This window comes from Lynx canadensis, chromosome A1 (genome assembly GCF_007474595.2).
Source record: "Lynx canadensis isolate LIC74 chromosome A1, mLynCan4.pri.v2, whole genome shotgun sequence".
NCBI lineage: Eukaryota > Metazoa > Chordata > Mammalia > Carnivora > Felidae > Lynx > Lynx canadensis.
Genome location: NC_044303.2, coordinates 115,244,747 through 115,261,246, shown reverse-complemented (window position 1 = coordinate 115,261,246; position 16,500 = coordinate 115,244,747). Strand labels below are relative to the sequence as shown.

The 16,500-nt window shown below is 46.4% G+C and overlaps 1 protein-coding gene across 1 annotated transcript in view; it reads right to left on the bottom strand.

The window, feature by feature from the left end:
• Window positions 1–14,023: 14,023 nt before the first annotated feature.
• CTNNA1 (catenin alpha 1) overlaps window positions 14,024–16,500 on the bottom strand; it is a 179,983-nt gene continuing 177,506 nt past the window's right edge. The window contains exons 17-18 of the mRNA XM_030319218.2: window positions 16,128–16,262; window positions 14,024–15,265 (exon numbers count right to left, since the gene is read on the bottom strand). Of these exons, the coding sequence (XP_030175078.1) occupies window positions 14,978–15,265; window positions 16,128–16,262 (423 nt within the window). The 3' untranslated portion in view covers window positions 14,024–14,977. The remainder of the gene's footprint in view (window positions 15,266–16,127; window positions 16,263–16,500) is intronic.

Below are 16,500 nucleotides of genomic sequence, written 5' to 3'. Positions count from 1 at the left end.
CTAAATCACCTTCAAAATACATTTTACAGATGAGATCATGGCTCAGAGAGGCTAAATGGTCTGCCTGAGGTCACACAGCTTGTGGCAGAAATAGAATTTGGTTTCACCGTGAAAGGCTTGATTATGTGGCTCAGAAGGTGACAGTGTTGAATTTGGCAGTCGTGGGAGGGAGGACCAGGCTGGATGGCAGAGCAGCTGTTCTGTGATGGAGCAGGGCAGGGTTCAGAAAGGAGGTGCTGGGCCTGGCTAAGGCCAAGGTCAAGGATCCCTTTAAAGATAGTATCAGCAGACTTTGTGGGTGGATTTGAGACAGGGAGTAGGGAGGATGGGGATGCCCCAGCCTATGCTGCGAATGAGGAGGACTCAGTGTTGGGGAAAAGCCTGGTATGGGTCTCATCCTGGCAGAGGTGAGCACTGAGGTTGTGGGAGCAGGTACACCTTTGAGCAAAGGCTGGCAAGAGCATGCTAGCTGTGGAGGGAGCCCTTGGGCTGACCTGGGCTAGTAGCAGCTGGGGCTGGGGGTCCCCAGAGCCCTTGAGTCCTTTGTAACTTCCAGAGTCTGATCTGGGATATGGGAAGGATATGGGGATATTCCTCCCCATGGGAGGAATAACAATAGTAGGAGCTTAATTGAGGACCCCAGTATCTCTTCATCCTCACGTATGCCGCACAAAATGACGTAACTATAAAGCTGAAAGGAGACTTTGCGCCGTGAGCTCTTTGGCATTGCGAGAGTCACTGGGACTGAAGAAGGAGCGTCTGGGGGCTCTGGTGAGGGCAGCCATACCAGAGCCACACTGCTGAGCCCACAGGCCGGGTGAGTGGATTGCTACAACTCTGTTCTCCACTCCACATACACACAGACTAGACCTTGGGAGGGTGAAGTTTGGTCTGCACTGTTCTCTTACTGGTCTCTGATGTCCTGGGTCCTGAAGCAGACCCTCTGGGACAGAGGCAGCACTGTGACCCAGGACTTGGGCCCTGGCTGCTTGGCTGTGGGTTCTGGTTACAGCACCCAGCTTGTCATTGACTATTGTCTACAGGTCCAGAAGGAGCCTTTCTCTGCCCTCTCTTTGGGTGCCATCCTGGGAACTGTGGCCAACCAGTATGACCTGGGCTGAGTTAGGGAGTGGTAATGGGGACTGTAGCCACCAGAACTCGAGGTGATGTGACCTCTTCCTGCCAGGGCCTGGAGGCTACTCTCCTCTTCTCCTGCTCCTGTCATGCACTAGGGCCTTATGGCAAGGACAGGATGGAGAGCTCTGACTGGCTGACACCCCACAGGCCCTGGGTTATTATTGCTTACCTGCTCCTCGACGTGGCTGAATCAGTGCATCTATGTTGGAGGATGACAGGGATGGGGAGTGGAGTGCTGGTCCTTGGCCCCCCCCTTCCCCCTTCCTTCAGCAAAACTTGGTTTTTATTAATTCAGTTGTTCATTCATTCTTTCATTCACACTGTGTTAGTTAAGCCCTTAGCCCTTGTTAGGCCCCAGGGTTCTGAGGTTGGTAAGCCACAAGCCCTGCTGTCAAGGAGCTCACATTCTGGTGAGGGAGGCAGTCGCAGTGTGACATGTACTCTGACAGGGAAGGCCTGGGTCATTTCGAGCTGAGGAGGCCCCTGACTCTAGTTCAGTGGGTCAGGGGAGGCCCCCCAGAGCCAGTGATAGCCAAGCTGAGACTTGAAGGACACTTGGAGAACAAGCCAGCTGAGGTGGGGAAAGGTTTCAGGTCCAAGGAGCTAGAGGAAGATTTATGGTGAGAGAGAGAGAGATCTCCATTTGAGGAACCCACATGTTCAGTAGAGCTGGAAGAAATGATGGTGGGAGGGGCCAAGTAGAGCCACATACACATCTTGTCCAGTGCCTCATCAGTCTTAAGATCGAGGGGGAAGCAAGGAGTGGGTTATAGGCATTCTCCTAGCTGCTGCAGCCTCATTTGTTTCCTCTTTCATTCTGACTTAGTACTACTCCATCTATAGGACAGGGTGCGAGGTGGCCAGCAGAACAGTGCGGGGAGGGGCAGACCATGACAAGTGTATAATATGATGCCGGGCAGTGAGTGCTAAGAAAAATAAAGTACAAGGGGATAGAGTATCAGGGTCTGTCAGGGAAGGCCTTTCTGAGGACATGCAGCGTGAACAGAAGGAAGCAAAGCAGTGAGCCGTGGGGCATCCAGGGCAGTGCTTTGCAGATGGGAGACATAGTAGAAGCAGGAATACGGCAGGGTGTTAGAGGGAGAGCCAGAGTCAGTGTGGTGAGAAGAGTCAACTCGGGAGGGCAGATGCTGCTAGCTGTGGCCCGGACTTGAGGTTTTTCTTCACGATGGGGCCACTAGAAAGCTGTGGGCCCAGGAGGGACCTGACGGCGCTGACACTTTAATCGGATCCCTCTTGTTGCGTGTGAGAACAGACAGCACGTGGCCCAGTGCGGGTCTGGTGCAGAGCCACGTGGGAGTCGATGTGGTATCATCCGGGGTAATGAGAGAGAAGGCGGTGCCAAGCGCTCAGACCTAGATGTGTTTTAAAGATAGAGCATGCAGCCTGCCTGCCTGTGACTGAGAGGAAAGAGGTCAGGGGTGAAGCCTCACTCGGGGGGTGTGGGGGGGCGCTGTCTATGGGAGCCCTGGGACCTGATGGTGGATGTTGTTTGGGCTGGTCCACGCTGAGCAGTCGGCTGGACATGCAAGCCAGGGATGCTGACCTGCATGCAGTCTGCAGCCTGGGCGAGAGCTGGCCCAAGAGGACAGAGCCGACAGCAGTGCATGCCGTGTGGGCGTCAGAAACGTTGAGAGCTGCTTGTTCAACACATCCACTGTCAGAAATCAAGTTATATAAACAAAATTAAATGACATATTAAAAAAAAAAGCAAAGGTAGTTTTTGAAAACCAGCAAAAGAGGAGCAGAAGAGCTACATTTAAACCCAAAGAAAGCAGAAGAAAAGGCAGTAATATAGATAAGGGCAGAAACCAGTAAAAATGAAGATAGAAAGCTAGAGAAAATCAAGGAAATGAAAGGCAGTTCTTTGAAAAAAGAAGACCCAAATTATCCATCTCAGGAATTAAAGAGAGGATATCACTATAGACCCTACAAGTATTAAAAGGATAATGAGTGAACACTATAGTCAACACTAGGTCCATGAATTTGACAACTTCAAAGAAATGATGGACTAGTTCCTTGAAAATACTATCTTTCATTGCATTACTTTTCTTGTGCTTCTCTAACAGATTACCATGAACTTCATACCCAAAAACAACCCAAATTTGCTCTACCATGGTTCTGTAGGTCAGAAATCAGACCCCGTTCTTGCGGGGCAAAACCCAAAGTCATCAGCAGGCCTGCATTCCTTCCAGTAGGCGCTGAGTAGGATCCATTTCCTTGCCTTTTCCAGCTACTGGAGGCTGCCTTCATCCTTGGCTTGTGGCCCCCGTCCTCCAGCTTCAAAACTAGCAATGCCAGTCAGCTTCTCTCTCCTGTGACACACACAATCTCCTGCCTTCCTTTTCTACTTTAAGGCCTGTGTGATTATACTGGGCCCACCTGGATAATGCAGGATCATCTCTCTGTTTAAAATCAGTTGATTAGCAACCCTAATTCCCTTTTGCCATGTAATATATTTATAGATTACAAGGAGGAGGATGAGAAGATCTTTGGGGAGCCATTATTCTTTCTCCCACAAACACAAATTACCAAAACTCAATCAAGAAAAAACAGATAATCATTTAGTCTTCATATCTATTAAATTGAATTCGTGGTTTAAAACCTTCCCACAAAGAAATCTCCAGACTCAGATAGTTTCATCTACAAATTCTATCAAATAATAACAATTCTACAGTCTGTTCCTGAATATAGGAGAATCCACTCCCAAACTCATTTCACGAGGCCAGCATCACTCTGATTCCAATACTGGACAAGGATAGGATAAGAAACACCTCAGGAGACCAGTTTTCTTTGTAAGTAATGAGGTCAAGGGGCATTGGAGAGGGGAGATCTTGAAGGCAGCATTAAGGACTTGAGATTTTCCTAAGGTGCCTACCAAAATCCTCAGTGCAGAACTCCTCAACAGGATATTAACAAGTCGAACATATTGCAGGGGTTTATCTTGGGAATACAAGGCTAGTTCAACACAACCCCCCATGTTAACAGGCTAAAGAAGAAAAAGCCTCACATTCATCTCAGTAGATGCAGATAAAACATTGGACAAAATTAAATATCTATTCATAATAAAAACTCTCAGCAAATTAGGGATGGAAGGAGAACTTTGTTAACCTGATGAAGGGAAGCCACATAAAAACCTATCACAAATAGCAGACACCATGGTCGAAGACTGATTTGTTTCTCCCTCACGTTACAAATAAGGCAAGAATGCCAGTGCCCTCTGCTCTCTTTTTCTCTCCTTTTTAATATTGTACCAGAAGTCCTGGGCACTGTATTAAGGCAAGAAAATGAAAAGACATACAGAATGAAAAAGAAGAAATAAAACTGTCTCTATTTATGAAGACACGTGATGTAGAAAATCCCATGTGATGTACAAAAATCTCATAGAACTGAAGGTGAGTTTAGCAAGAATACAAGATATAAGGTAATGTACAAAAATCAATTATATTTCTGTATACTAGCAAGGAACAATTGAGAACAAGATTTAAAATTTTTTTTTAATGTTTGTATTTATTTTTGAGACAGAGCAAGACAGAGCATTGAGCAGGGGAGGGGAAGAGAGAGAGGGAGACACAGAATCCGAAGCAGACACAGCTCGAAACAGAATCCGAGCTCTCAGCACAGAGCCCGACATGAGGCTTGAACTCTAAACCACAAGATCATGATCTGAGCCGAAGTCAGATGCTCATCTGACTGAACCACCACCCAGGCACCCCTGAAAGCAAGATTTTAAAAACAGTACCATTTACAGTAGCACCAAGGGGCGCCTGGGTTACTCAGTCGGTTGAGCATCTGACTCTTGATTTTGGTTCATGCTGTGATCCTTGGGTTGTGGGATTGAGCCTTGGGTATAGCCCTGTGCTGAGTGTGGAGCCTGCTTAAGATTCTCTCTCTCCCTCTGCCCTCTTCCCCGCTTGTGCTCTCTCTAAAAAAAAATTAAGAAAAAAATGTGTCTCCCACTCACATGCATTCACTCCCTCTCTCTCAAAAATTTTTTAAAAAATACAGTAGCACCGAAACAAATAGGCATACATCTGGCAATATATGTGCAGGATTTTTATGCCGAAAACTAAAATAAGAAATAAGATCTAAATACAGTTGACCCTTGAACAGTGTGGAGGTTGGTGTTCTGACCCCCGGTGCAATTGAAAATCTGTGTATAAAGTTTGACTTCTCATAAACTTAACTACTAACAGCCTACTATTGACAGAAGCCTTACCAGTAACATAGCCAATTTACACATATTTTGTATGTTATATGTATTATATATTACAATAAACTAGAGAAAAGAAAATGTTATTAAGGAAAAACCTAAGGAAAAGAAAACGCATTTACAGGGCTCTTCATATTTATTGAAAAAAATCCACCTATAAGTGGATGTGTGCGGTTCAAACCTGTGTTGTTCAAGCCTCAACTATAAATGGATTCATGGGTTGGAAGACTTTCCTCCACCCCCCGAATTAATCTATAGATTCAGTTCAATCCCAGCAGGAATTTTTTAGATCTCGAGAGTAGGATTTGAAAATTTACATGGAAATGCAAAGGAATGGGAATAGCTAACAGTCTTGAAAAAGAGGAAAATGTTGGAGGACTCAAACCGGCTGGTGTTAAGTCTGACCACAAAGATGGGGTAATCAAGAACAGACCCGTGAATCACAGTAAATAGAAATACACCCACACCAATATAGTTACTGGATTTTTGACAAAGGTACAAAGACATTTCAGTGGAGAAACGTTTGTCTTTTTGATAAACAGTGCTGAGACAACTGGACAGTCATGTCTTTTACAGTGAACCTTGACCTCTACCTGTCTTCTTATTTCACTCAAAAGTTAGTTCCAATCATAGACCCAAATGGAAAATTACAGAACTTTTAGAAGAAAACAGGAAAGGAGTCTTTGTGACCTTGAGTGAGGCTAAGATTTCTTAAATACAACCCCAAATGTACAATTCAGAAAGTGAAAAATGAAAACATGAGATTACATCAAAGTTAAAAGCTTCTTCTGTGAAGGAAATGAAGAAAATAAAAAGATAAGCCATAAACAGGGGGAAAATAAGTGTAAATCACATACCTGAAAAGGCCTCATATCCATAATTTATAATCCTCAAAACTCATCAATAAAAAAAGTCAACCCAGGGGCGCCTGGGTGGCGCAGTCGGTTGAGCGTCCGACTTCAGCCAGGACACGATCTTGCGGTCCGTGAGTTCGAGCCCCGCGTCGGGCTCTGGCTGATGGCTCGGAGCCTGGAGCCTGTTTCCGGTTCTGTGTCTCCCTCTCTCTCTCTGCCCCTCCCCCATTCATGCTCTGTCTCTCTCTGTCCCAAAAATAAATAAACGTTGAAAAAAAAAAAAAAAGTCAACCCAATTAAAAAAAAAAAAAAAAGGCAAGAGATTTCATTGAAAAGACATTTCTCCAAAGAAGATACACAAGTGACAGACAAGCATGTCAAGAGGCACTCACCATCATTAGGTGTTAGGGAAATGCAAATTAAAGCCACAAGATACTATGACATATCTATGAAAATGGCTTAAAATGAAAATTAAAAACCTAAATAAAAAACTTGACACCTGGCACAAAAACAGACACACAGACCAATGGAATAGAATAGAAACCCCAGAACTAGACCCACAAACGTATGGCCAACTCATCTTTGACAAAGCAGGAAAGAACATCCAATGGAAAAAAGACAGCCTCTTTAACAAATGGTGCTGGGAGAACTGGACAGCAACATGCAGAAGGTTGAAACTAGACTACTTTCTCACACCATTTACAAAAATAAACTCAAAATGGATAAAGGACCTAAATGTGAGACAGGAAACCATCAAAACCTTAGAGGAGAAAGCAGGAAAAGATCTCTCTGACCTCAGCCGTAGCAATCTCTTATTCGACACATCCCCAAAGGCAAGGGAATTAAAAGCAAAAGTGAATTACTGGGACCTTATGAAGATAAAAAGCTTCTGCACAGCAAAGGAAACAACCAACAAAACTAAAAGGCAACCAACGGAATGGGAAAAGATATTTGCAAATGACATATCGGACAAAGGGCTAGTATCTAAAATCTATAAAGAGCTCACCAAACTCCACACCCGAAAAACAAATAACCCAGTGAAGAAATGGGCAGAAAACATGAATAGACACTTCTCTAAAGAAGACATCCAGATGGCCAACAGGCACATGAAAAGATGTTCAGCGTCGCTCCTTATCAGGGAAATACAAATCAAAACCACACTCAGGTATCACCTCACGCCAGTCAGAGTGGCCAAAATGAACAAATCAGGAGACTATAGATGCTGGAGAGGATGTGGAGAAACGGGAACCCTCTTGCACTGTTGGTGGGAATGCAAATTGGTGCAGCCGCTCTGGAAAGCAGTGTGGAGGTTCCTCAGAAAATTAAAAATAGACCTACCCTATGACCCAGCAATAGCACTGCTAGGAATTTATCCAAGGGATACAGGAGTACTGATGCATAGGGGCACTTGTACCCCAATATTCATAGCAGCACTCTCAACAATAGCCAAATTATGGAAAGAGCCTAAATGTCCATCAACTGATGAATGGATAAAGAAATTGTGGTATATATACACAATGGAGTACTATGTGGCAATGAGAAAAAATGAAATATGGCCCTTTGTAGCAACGTGGATGGAACTGGAGAGTGTAATGCTAAGTGAAATAAGCCATACAGAGAAAGACAGATACCATATGGTTTCACTCTTATGTGGATCCTGAGAAACTTAACAGGAACCCATGGGGGAGGGGAAGGAAAAAAAAAAAAAAAAGAGGTTAGAGTGGGAGAGAGCCAAAGCATAAGAGACTGTTAAAAACTGAGAACAAACTGAGGGTTGATGGGGGGTGGGAGGGAGGGGAGGGTGGGTGATGGGTATTGAGGAGGGCACCTTTTGGGATGAGCACTGGGTGTTGTATGGAAACCAATTTGTCAATAAATTTCATAAAAAAAAAATAAATAAAATAAAAAGCAAAAAAAAAACAAAAAAAACAAAACTTGACACCACCACATTCTGGTGAGGATGCAGCATGATTGGAATAAACACATTCCCCTCGGGAATGCAAAATGATGTAGCGAATATGGAAAATAGTCTGGTAGTTTCTTTTCTTTTTTTTTTTTTTTAATGTTTATTTTTTGAGCGAGAGAGAGAGAGACAGATCATGATTGGGGGCACGGGAGGGGGGCAGAGAGAGAGGGAGACAGAATCCAAAGCAGGCTCCAGGCTCTGAGCTTCAGCACAGAGCCTGACGTAGTCTCAAAAACCGTGAGATCATGACCTGAGCTGAAGTTAGATGCTTAACCAACTGAGCCACCCAGGTGCCCCTGGTTTGGTAGTTTCTTATAAAGTTGTATACTTTACCGTATAAGATACCAGTCTCACTCCTAGGTATTTACCCAAAATAAACATCTAGGTTCATACAAAAGCTTTACACAAATGTTTATATCACCTTTATTTGTTAAACAAACGAACAAACCTACAAACAATTCAAATGTCCCTCATCTGGTAACTGGATAGACAAACTGGGCCATGCAGGCAGTGCTCTGCAGCAGGAAGCAGTGAGCTGGTGATTGACGTACATTGGAAACACATGATGCTGAGTGAAAGAAGCCAGACTCAAAAGGCTACAAGCCACACAATTCCATTCGAGAAAAGATAAAACTCCAAGGAAATGGTTTGGCTAGGACTTATGGGGCGTTTCTACTACATTGGGCTAGCTCAGGGAATCTGCAGGGGGATGGAACTCTTCTGTACCTTGACTGTGGTGGTTATGCAACTCTGTGTATTTGTCCAAATCCGTACAATTGTACACCAGAAGTGAGTTTTACTGTATGTAAAATTAAAACTTTAAGCAATAAACATTCAAAACTCATCCTTTACTAATTATCTATACTCTTAAGATTACAGCTGACCCTTGAACAACGTGGGTTTGAATTGAGCGGGTCTGTTTATGTGCTGATTTTTTCTTTACAAATACAGTACGGTACTTTACATGTATTTTCTCTTAAGCTTTGCTTAATAACGTTTTCTGTAGTTTATTGTAACATATGTGTTTGTCAACTGTTTAAGGTATGGGTAAGGCTTCCCAGTAGGCTATTAGTAGTTAAGTGTTGGGGGAATCAAGGGTTACAGGGGGATATTTGATACACGGGGTGGGGGCATTCAGGAGTCAGCTGTACTCACATCTGTCTGTCCTATCCGGGTGGTGGAAATACTACATAACGGTGCCCTCCAGTGCTTACCTTCCCAACTCCACCTTCAGGACATCATGCTGGTGACTGAAAATCTCATGTGGGTGTCTTTATACCGTGCAATGTAGGAAATACTACAAATCCAGACTTGATTTATTGTTGTGTTGATTATCTAGACTTAAAGTGATCAAGAAAATGTTCATACTACCTATTAAACCTAAAAGTGGGGCATCTATAGACAGCACAAAAAATTGATGATGTTGTCTTACAGTATTTGACAGCTATTATCTGATTGAGCAGAGAAGTCATTCATGAACAAGTGTGATTCCATCATGTTATTGTTGCTTCACCTTCTTCTTGCTCCTTAAGGAAAACAGAATAGCAACCAACTTTCATGGCAGAACTAGAATCATTTGTCTGTGGCAACCATAGGTTGGTATGGATGCAATTTCAGCAAAAGTCACTGAAAGCCTTTCATGAGAATGAAGTTGGCCATATGAATTTATAGTAAAGAGTATTGCATATTTGGTTATTTGTGAATTGGGTACTACAATCCCTTTGTAGGAGTAAAACGTGTAGTAAACAAATGTGTGTATGCAGCCCCTTCCCTCCCCATCCTGGAAAGCTGGTGGTTAAGCATTTCCCAGCAGCCCATGACCTAGGAACCATCACACAAGGAGGTCAAGAGGACCAAGGTTTGAGGCCTGGTCACCTCAACATTAGAGGTCAAGAGGAGAAGGAGCCGGGAAACAAGATCAGGGCCAGGGATGGGGGACGGGTGTGGGACACACAGGGACTGAGCGTCCCCCAGCATCACATGCTACTAAAGAGGAGGCTGGCCAGGATGGTGTGCGCTGGGGAGAAGGGCGAGAAGTGGGCCTGAAGTGTGCATGGGGCAGGAAACGGGACTCAAAGGAAGCTCTTTGTATTGTCCTTGCCTTTTTTTTTTTTTTTTTTTTAATTTTATATTTGAGAGAGAGACAGAATGCGAGCAGGGGAGGGGCAGAGAGACAGACAACCTGAAGCAGGCTCCAGGCTTCAAGCTGTCAGCACAGAGCCCGACACGCGGCTCAAACTCATGAGCCATGAGATCAGAAGTATCTAACCAAAGTTAGATACTTAACCAAACTGAGCCACCCAGGCACCCCTGTCCTTGTATTAATAACTGTGGGGTCTATCAGATTTTGTCTGCTGATGAGAAAGATGGAGGAGGAAGGAAATCCTGGGAGGCAGGAACTGGAAGGGAGAGTTGGGCACAACCCTTGAGTTGGCCAGGGGCCCCAAGAGCCCCAAGGACCGGGTGCAGGGATGTGGGGGCTTGAGGCAGCCTCCTGGGAGAAAAGCTGGGGCGGGGGTGCATCATGCCCCTGCCCTATCTTGTGTGTGGCCCAGAAGGGATGGTCGTCTGAGGCTTTAGGAGTATTAGATCTTGAAGCTCAGAGGCAGACTTCTGTGGATTCGGGAGACGGGCTTCACAACTCTGTGACCCAGTCCCCTCAGCTGTAAAGTCAGAGGGTTGGTAACAGCACCAACCCTTACAGGTTGTTAGGATGAGGCGGGTTGGGGTGGGGGTACTCAGCACGTGGCAGCTTCTCTCTTCCCTCAGCGGGGTTGAGTGATCGTTCAGTGGTGAGAATTAGGTGAGACCTTTGAAGTGCCTGTCGGGGGCCATGAGGGGCACCGCAGGGCGATCACCAGGCTCTGCAGCCCTATGTGCAGGCAGTGGCCAGGCTGGTGAGGTGCCTTCAGGAAGGGAGCTGGTCAGGCCTTACCTGCCCTGACTGAGAAGCAAGAAGCCTCAGGATGGTGAGGGGAAACAGTTTTTGTGGCAAAGGTGGAGTGAATACCCCCAAGGAGGCGGTGGGGCAAGTCTCCCTCTGCCTCAGCCTGGGCCATGCAGCTTTAGATCGTGGCCTGTGAGGATTTCCTGGCAGGAAATTTCCTGTGAGGGTTTCTGCTGTCTCCTCACTTGCCTGTTTTGTGCCTTCCATTTATCTTCTGCTAGAAGGTTTAAATCAGTGAATGGGTCAGCAGCTCTTAAGCACGTGCCAGGTGCTTTGCTGGACAGTAGGCTGAACAAGACTGACACTGTGTTCTCCAGCGGAATGCAGGGTGGTCCCATGAGCGCCTGTACCAATGTAACAAGGGCTGTGGTGGAGAGGGCCGGGTCAGGGCCTGGGGGAGCGGGGAAAGCTGTGGGCCGGTGTTCACCACTGTGGTACAAGAAGTTTTTAGGTGATACACGAACATTTATTAAAATGTTATCTGAACGTATGCTAGAAAAAAAAATAGCACATCAAGATGATTCCAGATACTGCTTAGGAGGAGGAGAAATAAGTTCATCTTTTAAAGTAAGTAATGGTATTAAGCCTGGGATGACCATATGGCAAAGGTGATGACCAGGACATGCTTGTGACAGGGGAGCACAGAGGTGTCCCAGGAACCGCCTCCAGGAGGCAGTTTGGGTACTTAGGGCAGGGTCACAGTGCCACAGTCTGCCAGGTTCTGCAGAGACACCTGCTTGTTGACTCTTGAGGAGATATTTTCAGAAGATTCCTTTGCTATTAGGTGAGAATGGATAATGGATGTTGGGGGCTGAGGTAGGCTGATTTAAGAAGCTTTGCAGCAGCTCAGATGATGAGTGGGGAGTTGGACTCTGCTGGAGAGCAGTGGATGGGTTGAGGGGGAAGCTGGGATGGGAAGGGGGTGAGGCTGTAGGGCAGCCAGCAGGTCGGGTGATGAAATAACAGGGGACAGACTTAGATCAGAGCTCAGTGTGGAAGAGTTGTGGACTGAAACCAAATGATGGCAACAAAAGCTTTGGGAATGGCCCAAGTGTGGGTCCCGACTCAGCCCAGGGAGGGACTGAGCAAAAGGAGGCCAGTGCCTTGTGGGCTCAGCCCTGCTGGCCGTCCCAGGGCAGCTGCTCACTCTGTGACTAGGGCCTTGGAAAGTCAGTGAGGAACAAAATGGATTCCCACCCAGATACACACACTGTGAAGAGAGGGCAGGGTATGACATTATCAGAGGAGTGTTGCAGGTCAGAGAACTTTGAACAAGATGCCTGAAAGAGACCCTAAGGAAGCACAGGGAAATCTCTGGGGGAAGTGCCCTTCAGGCGGCTGGAGCACAAGTGCAAAGGGTGAATGCCAAGAGTTAAAGGCCAGACAGGCAAGAGACCATGCCCATCATTTAGGACTTCAGCTTTTACTGGAAAGGAAGCCTGTGGAACGTTTGAGCTAAGAGAATGACACTATGGGACCCATTTACAGGGGTTACTGTGCACTCCCATGGGGAGTGCAGTGAGGAAACAGCATGATAAGGAAAGCTTGGGGGTGGGGGAAGGGTACTGCAGTGGTCCTGGTACAGAGGACTGTGGGAGCCCAGCTCCTGGCATTTGCCCCCGGGTGCTGTCCCCTGTCACAGTGCATCTGGGTGGGGGGCGGTCTGTGTGACCAACAAAATACAGTGGAAGTGATGATTTATCACTTTTTTTGAGATCAAGTTTAAAAAAAAAACACACTGCAGCTTCCATCTGGTTGCCATTATCTTTTCTGGCTGCCAATTTCTCTGGATCATTCCCTCTGGGGGAAGCCAGCTACCATGTTGTGAGCTGTTGTATGGGAAGGCCCACGTGGCATGGGGTGAGTGAGGCCTTCTGCCAACTGCTACGTGAAGGAGCCCAGAAGCAGAGCCCCCAGTCTGTCAAGCCCTCAGACACTGCAGCTTCATGAGACCCCAAGTCAGACCCTCCCACTAAGCTACTCCTGGATTCTGGACAGAAACTGAAATGAGTGTTGCTTTAGCTACTAAGTTTTGGTGAAATTTTTGCACAATAATTCACACAGTGATGACAGCTTAGACCAGGTGATAGTAACAGAAGCAGTACCCGTTGGACCCGCCTACATTTTGAAGAATTCGGACAGCTCAAGTTTCAGATACTGATGAAGACATCCAAGTGGAGAGTTCAAGAGTCAAGTTCTGAGAGAAGTTAGCATTTGGTATTTAAAGCCAGGAGCGTGGTTAAGATCAGAAAAAGCAGAGCCAGAGAGAGAAGCAGCCCAGCTCCTGAGCCCTGGGACTGCACGACTTTGAACGAGGAGGAGGAGGCGCCGGTAAGGAGGACAAGACCAAAGTCAGGTGTTCTAGAAGTCAAGTGAGGGGCGTGGGGCGGGTGGGCGGAAGCGTCCACCTGGCCCACTTATATGGTGACATTGATGAGACAAAGAGCCACTGCATCTGGTGGTGGAATAGACGGTACCAGAGTGGTGGGGACATAGCTGACTGGAATGGAAGTGAGGAAGAGGACTTGGGGACTGTGTGCTGGGAAGGGACAGGGCAGCTGTTACCACAGTTATAAGCTGGTAGGACATTTCAGAACAGACATGGATGGCTCCAAGGTTTTGACCTGCACCTGAAGCTTGAACAAGGGAGTTCCTAAGGAGGGTGAGTCCTTCCCTAGTGGGCTGCCACAGAAACTACAAGGCCACGCCCACGCACCTCACAGCCTGGAGCCACAGGTAGTTTCCCGTGTTGGGTAACACTCTGCCCTGAGCACAGGGATACCAGGAGGGCTGGGAACACCACAGATACTGTGGGCAAATCCAAGAGATGTTTAATGTAAAACCCAACTCCTCTGGAAGGCAAAGAAAACAACTTTGGCCTCTCAGACTTGGTTTCATAGTGGACTTTATTGGGAAAAGTTAGTGTAAAAAACATTCAGATTAATAAAATTTAAATAAGACAGTAAAATTATACCTCGTAGCTATAGTAATCGCTGTAGTAATCACAAATAAGGTAAAGTCTAAATTATTGCCTAAGCAAACACTATTTTGTCAGGCTTCTGTTGCAAAGCCCAAGGCAGCAAACACTGCAATTACTACAAGTGAGCCCAATGATGAATTTGCATTTGAAGCTGAGGAAAGGGAAAAAAAAAAGCATGTTCTGATTAGGGCATCACAACATTCTAGTCTGAAAAAAAGCAACTTTATTAATGTCCTGCAGCAGAGTACATTAGTAATTGTAACCAGGCATTAAAATTCTCATTTCATGTCATAAAGAGAGTAATCAGTTTTCTTCATGATACATTACGTTTTACTGAACTTCATGTGGCTTGTCCCTCCAAGACCTTTCTGGGAACGTTCCTTCTCCCGGCACACCTTCCTAAGATGCCCAGGTAGTTTACACTGGAACATGTCTGGTCATGTGATACCAGCCAACCCCCCTCCCTGCGCCCCCCCGGAACCCAGGACTTGGTGGAGGCCCCCCTCACTGAACCCAGGTTGACTCCAATACGGCATCTCAAACCCCAATGCCACACTGAGAACTCAGTCAAGAGTGTCACTAACAAGTTAACGTGAGTTTCTCTTTGGTTATGGAATTTTTATTTTTATTTAACCTTATAAAAATATAGCTAGAAATAAGCTCCTGAATTCCAAAAGTATTTTTAACCAATTTAAACACAAGTATGTCCTTGCCAAAAATTCACCACCTGGCCAGGTTTAAAATCTGCCTATTTCTCTGTGGAATCTAACATCAGTGTTCTATTTAGCAAATACATTTGAGTGAAGAGCCGTGACTGATCTTTAGAAGCCCCAAAGAGTGGGGGCAGCTGGGCAGGGTGGCCCTAGATGCTGTCCATGGCTTTGAACTCGCTGAGGGCCTGCACAGGGTTCACATGCTTCTTCTGAGATGCCCGTTTAATCTTGGTTTGTGTCTCGTCCTGTTTCTCTCTCTTCACCAAGGGCTTTTTCTCAGGTGCCTTCATCTTCCACGAAACAGCTGGAAGGTTGAGGGAAGCCATACCCTGAGACTTCTGGTATTTGGTGGAGGCCACATAGGATGCCTTCACCGTCTGCACTACCGCGTTCATCAAGTTCTTGGCAGCCTGGATCAGGGACATGGCGCTGTCCACCTAAGAGGCACAGATGAGGCAGTGAGGAACACAAGTCTGACCTACAGCCCCGTGTGCACCAGGGGCCTAGGCAACAGCCGTGTTCCTGATTAGCTCTCCCAGTGGCTACTGACCTTACCCAAAAAACCTGAAAATACGTAGGTTTCAGCCATTTGGAGGTAAAGGGAGTAGAATCAAAAAACATAAGGCGCCATCCCCCCCTTTCGACAAATCTTTATTCACTCTAGGAGGCTGGAGGAAGATGGTCTCTTTCTGATTGCAGAGCTGTAACCACCAGCACTGACGAGGATGCTTTTTCAGTCATGATCCGGGGCATTTCCTCTCTCAGTATGGATACAAGCTCCCCACACGCGGGGGCACCAATATGCCCCACATACAAAGTAGTTCTTTGAAAATGAAATCCCAGGAGATTAGCAGAAGCTACAGGGAATCTATGGAGCCCAGCAAGTCAAGCAAGACATCCTCTTTGCCCTGCCCAATGTGACAAGGGGTCCAGAACTGTGGCATGGGGAACAGACAAGGGGAAGAGATAATACTCAAGTGAGAAGGGTGGAGGAAGTCTAAGAAAGCATATCTATATAATCTTGGCATTTTTGAACAGGTTCAATTCCTCTCTGGGGGAAGAACAGCAAGGAAGGTAAAAATACTTTATCCCAGCAAGAGGCCAGCCCTGTAATGGCTCCCAGCCGTCACCAACTGCACCATGCCTAATAGCACTGCAGTTCAGCAGGGCACTGCCACCACAACACACTTTCCCAGTTGCTGGGCAGCTAAGGAGTGTGTGCGGACAGGAGGCTACTTTCATTTTGGAAAAAGGCCAGCATATTACCAACAATCACTTCGTTCCATGGATAAAACTTACCCCAGAGACAACGAGCTCTCCACCGAGATTCTGCACCTCAGCCTTGACTTTGCTGCAGATGTTGAGCTGGTGGCAGTAGAGGGCGATACGCTGCAGGTAGGCCAGCAAGTCCTGCTTGCAGGCTGAGTCGGGGCACTGAAGGAAGAGCAGCAGGTTCAGCCCTGAGAGTTCCAGGCCCTAACACATCCCACCCCCAGGTGCCACCGACATGACGCCTCTCTCCTTGCTGGAGTAAAGGGCAAGAGACATGAGTTATCCAGCCCTAAACTGCTCTCTGCAGGGCCCATGCCCCTCAAGGTGAGAAAAAAACCTCAGCAAGCAAAAGCCTGGTTCTGGAGACGAGTGCTTGGAGCTACATAATAACCATCCGAAT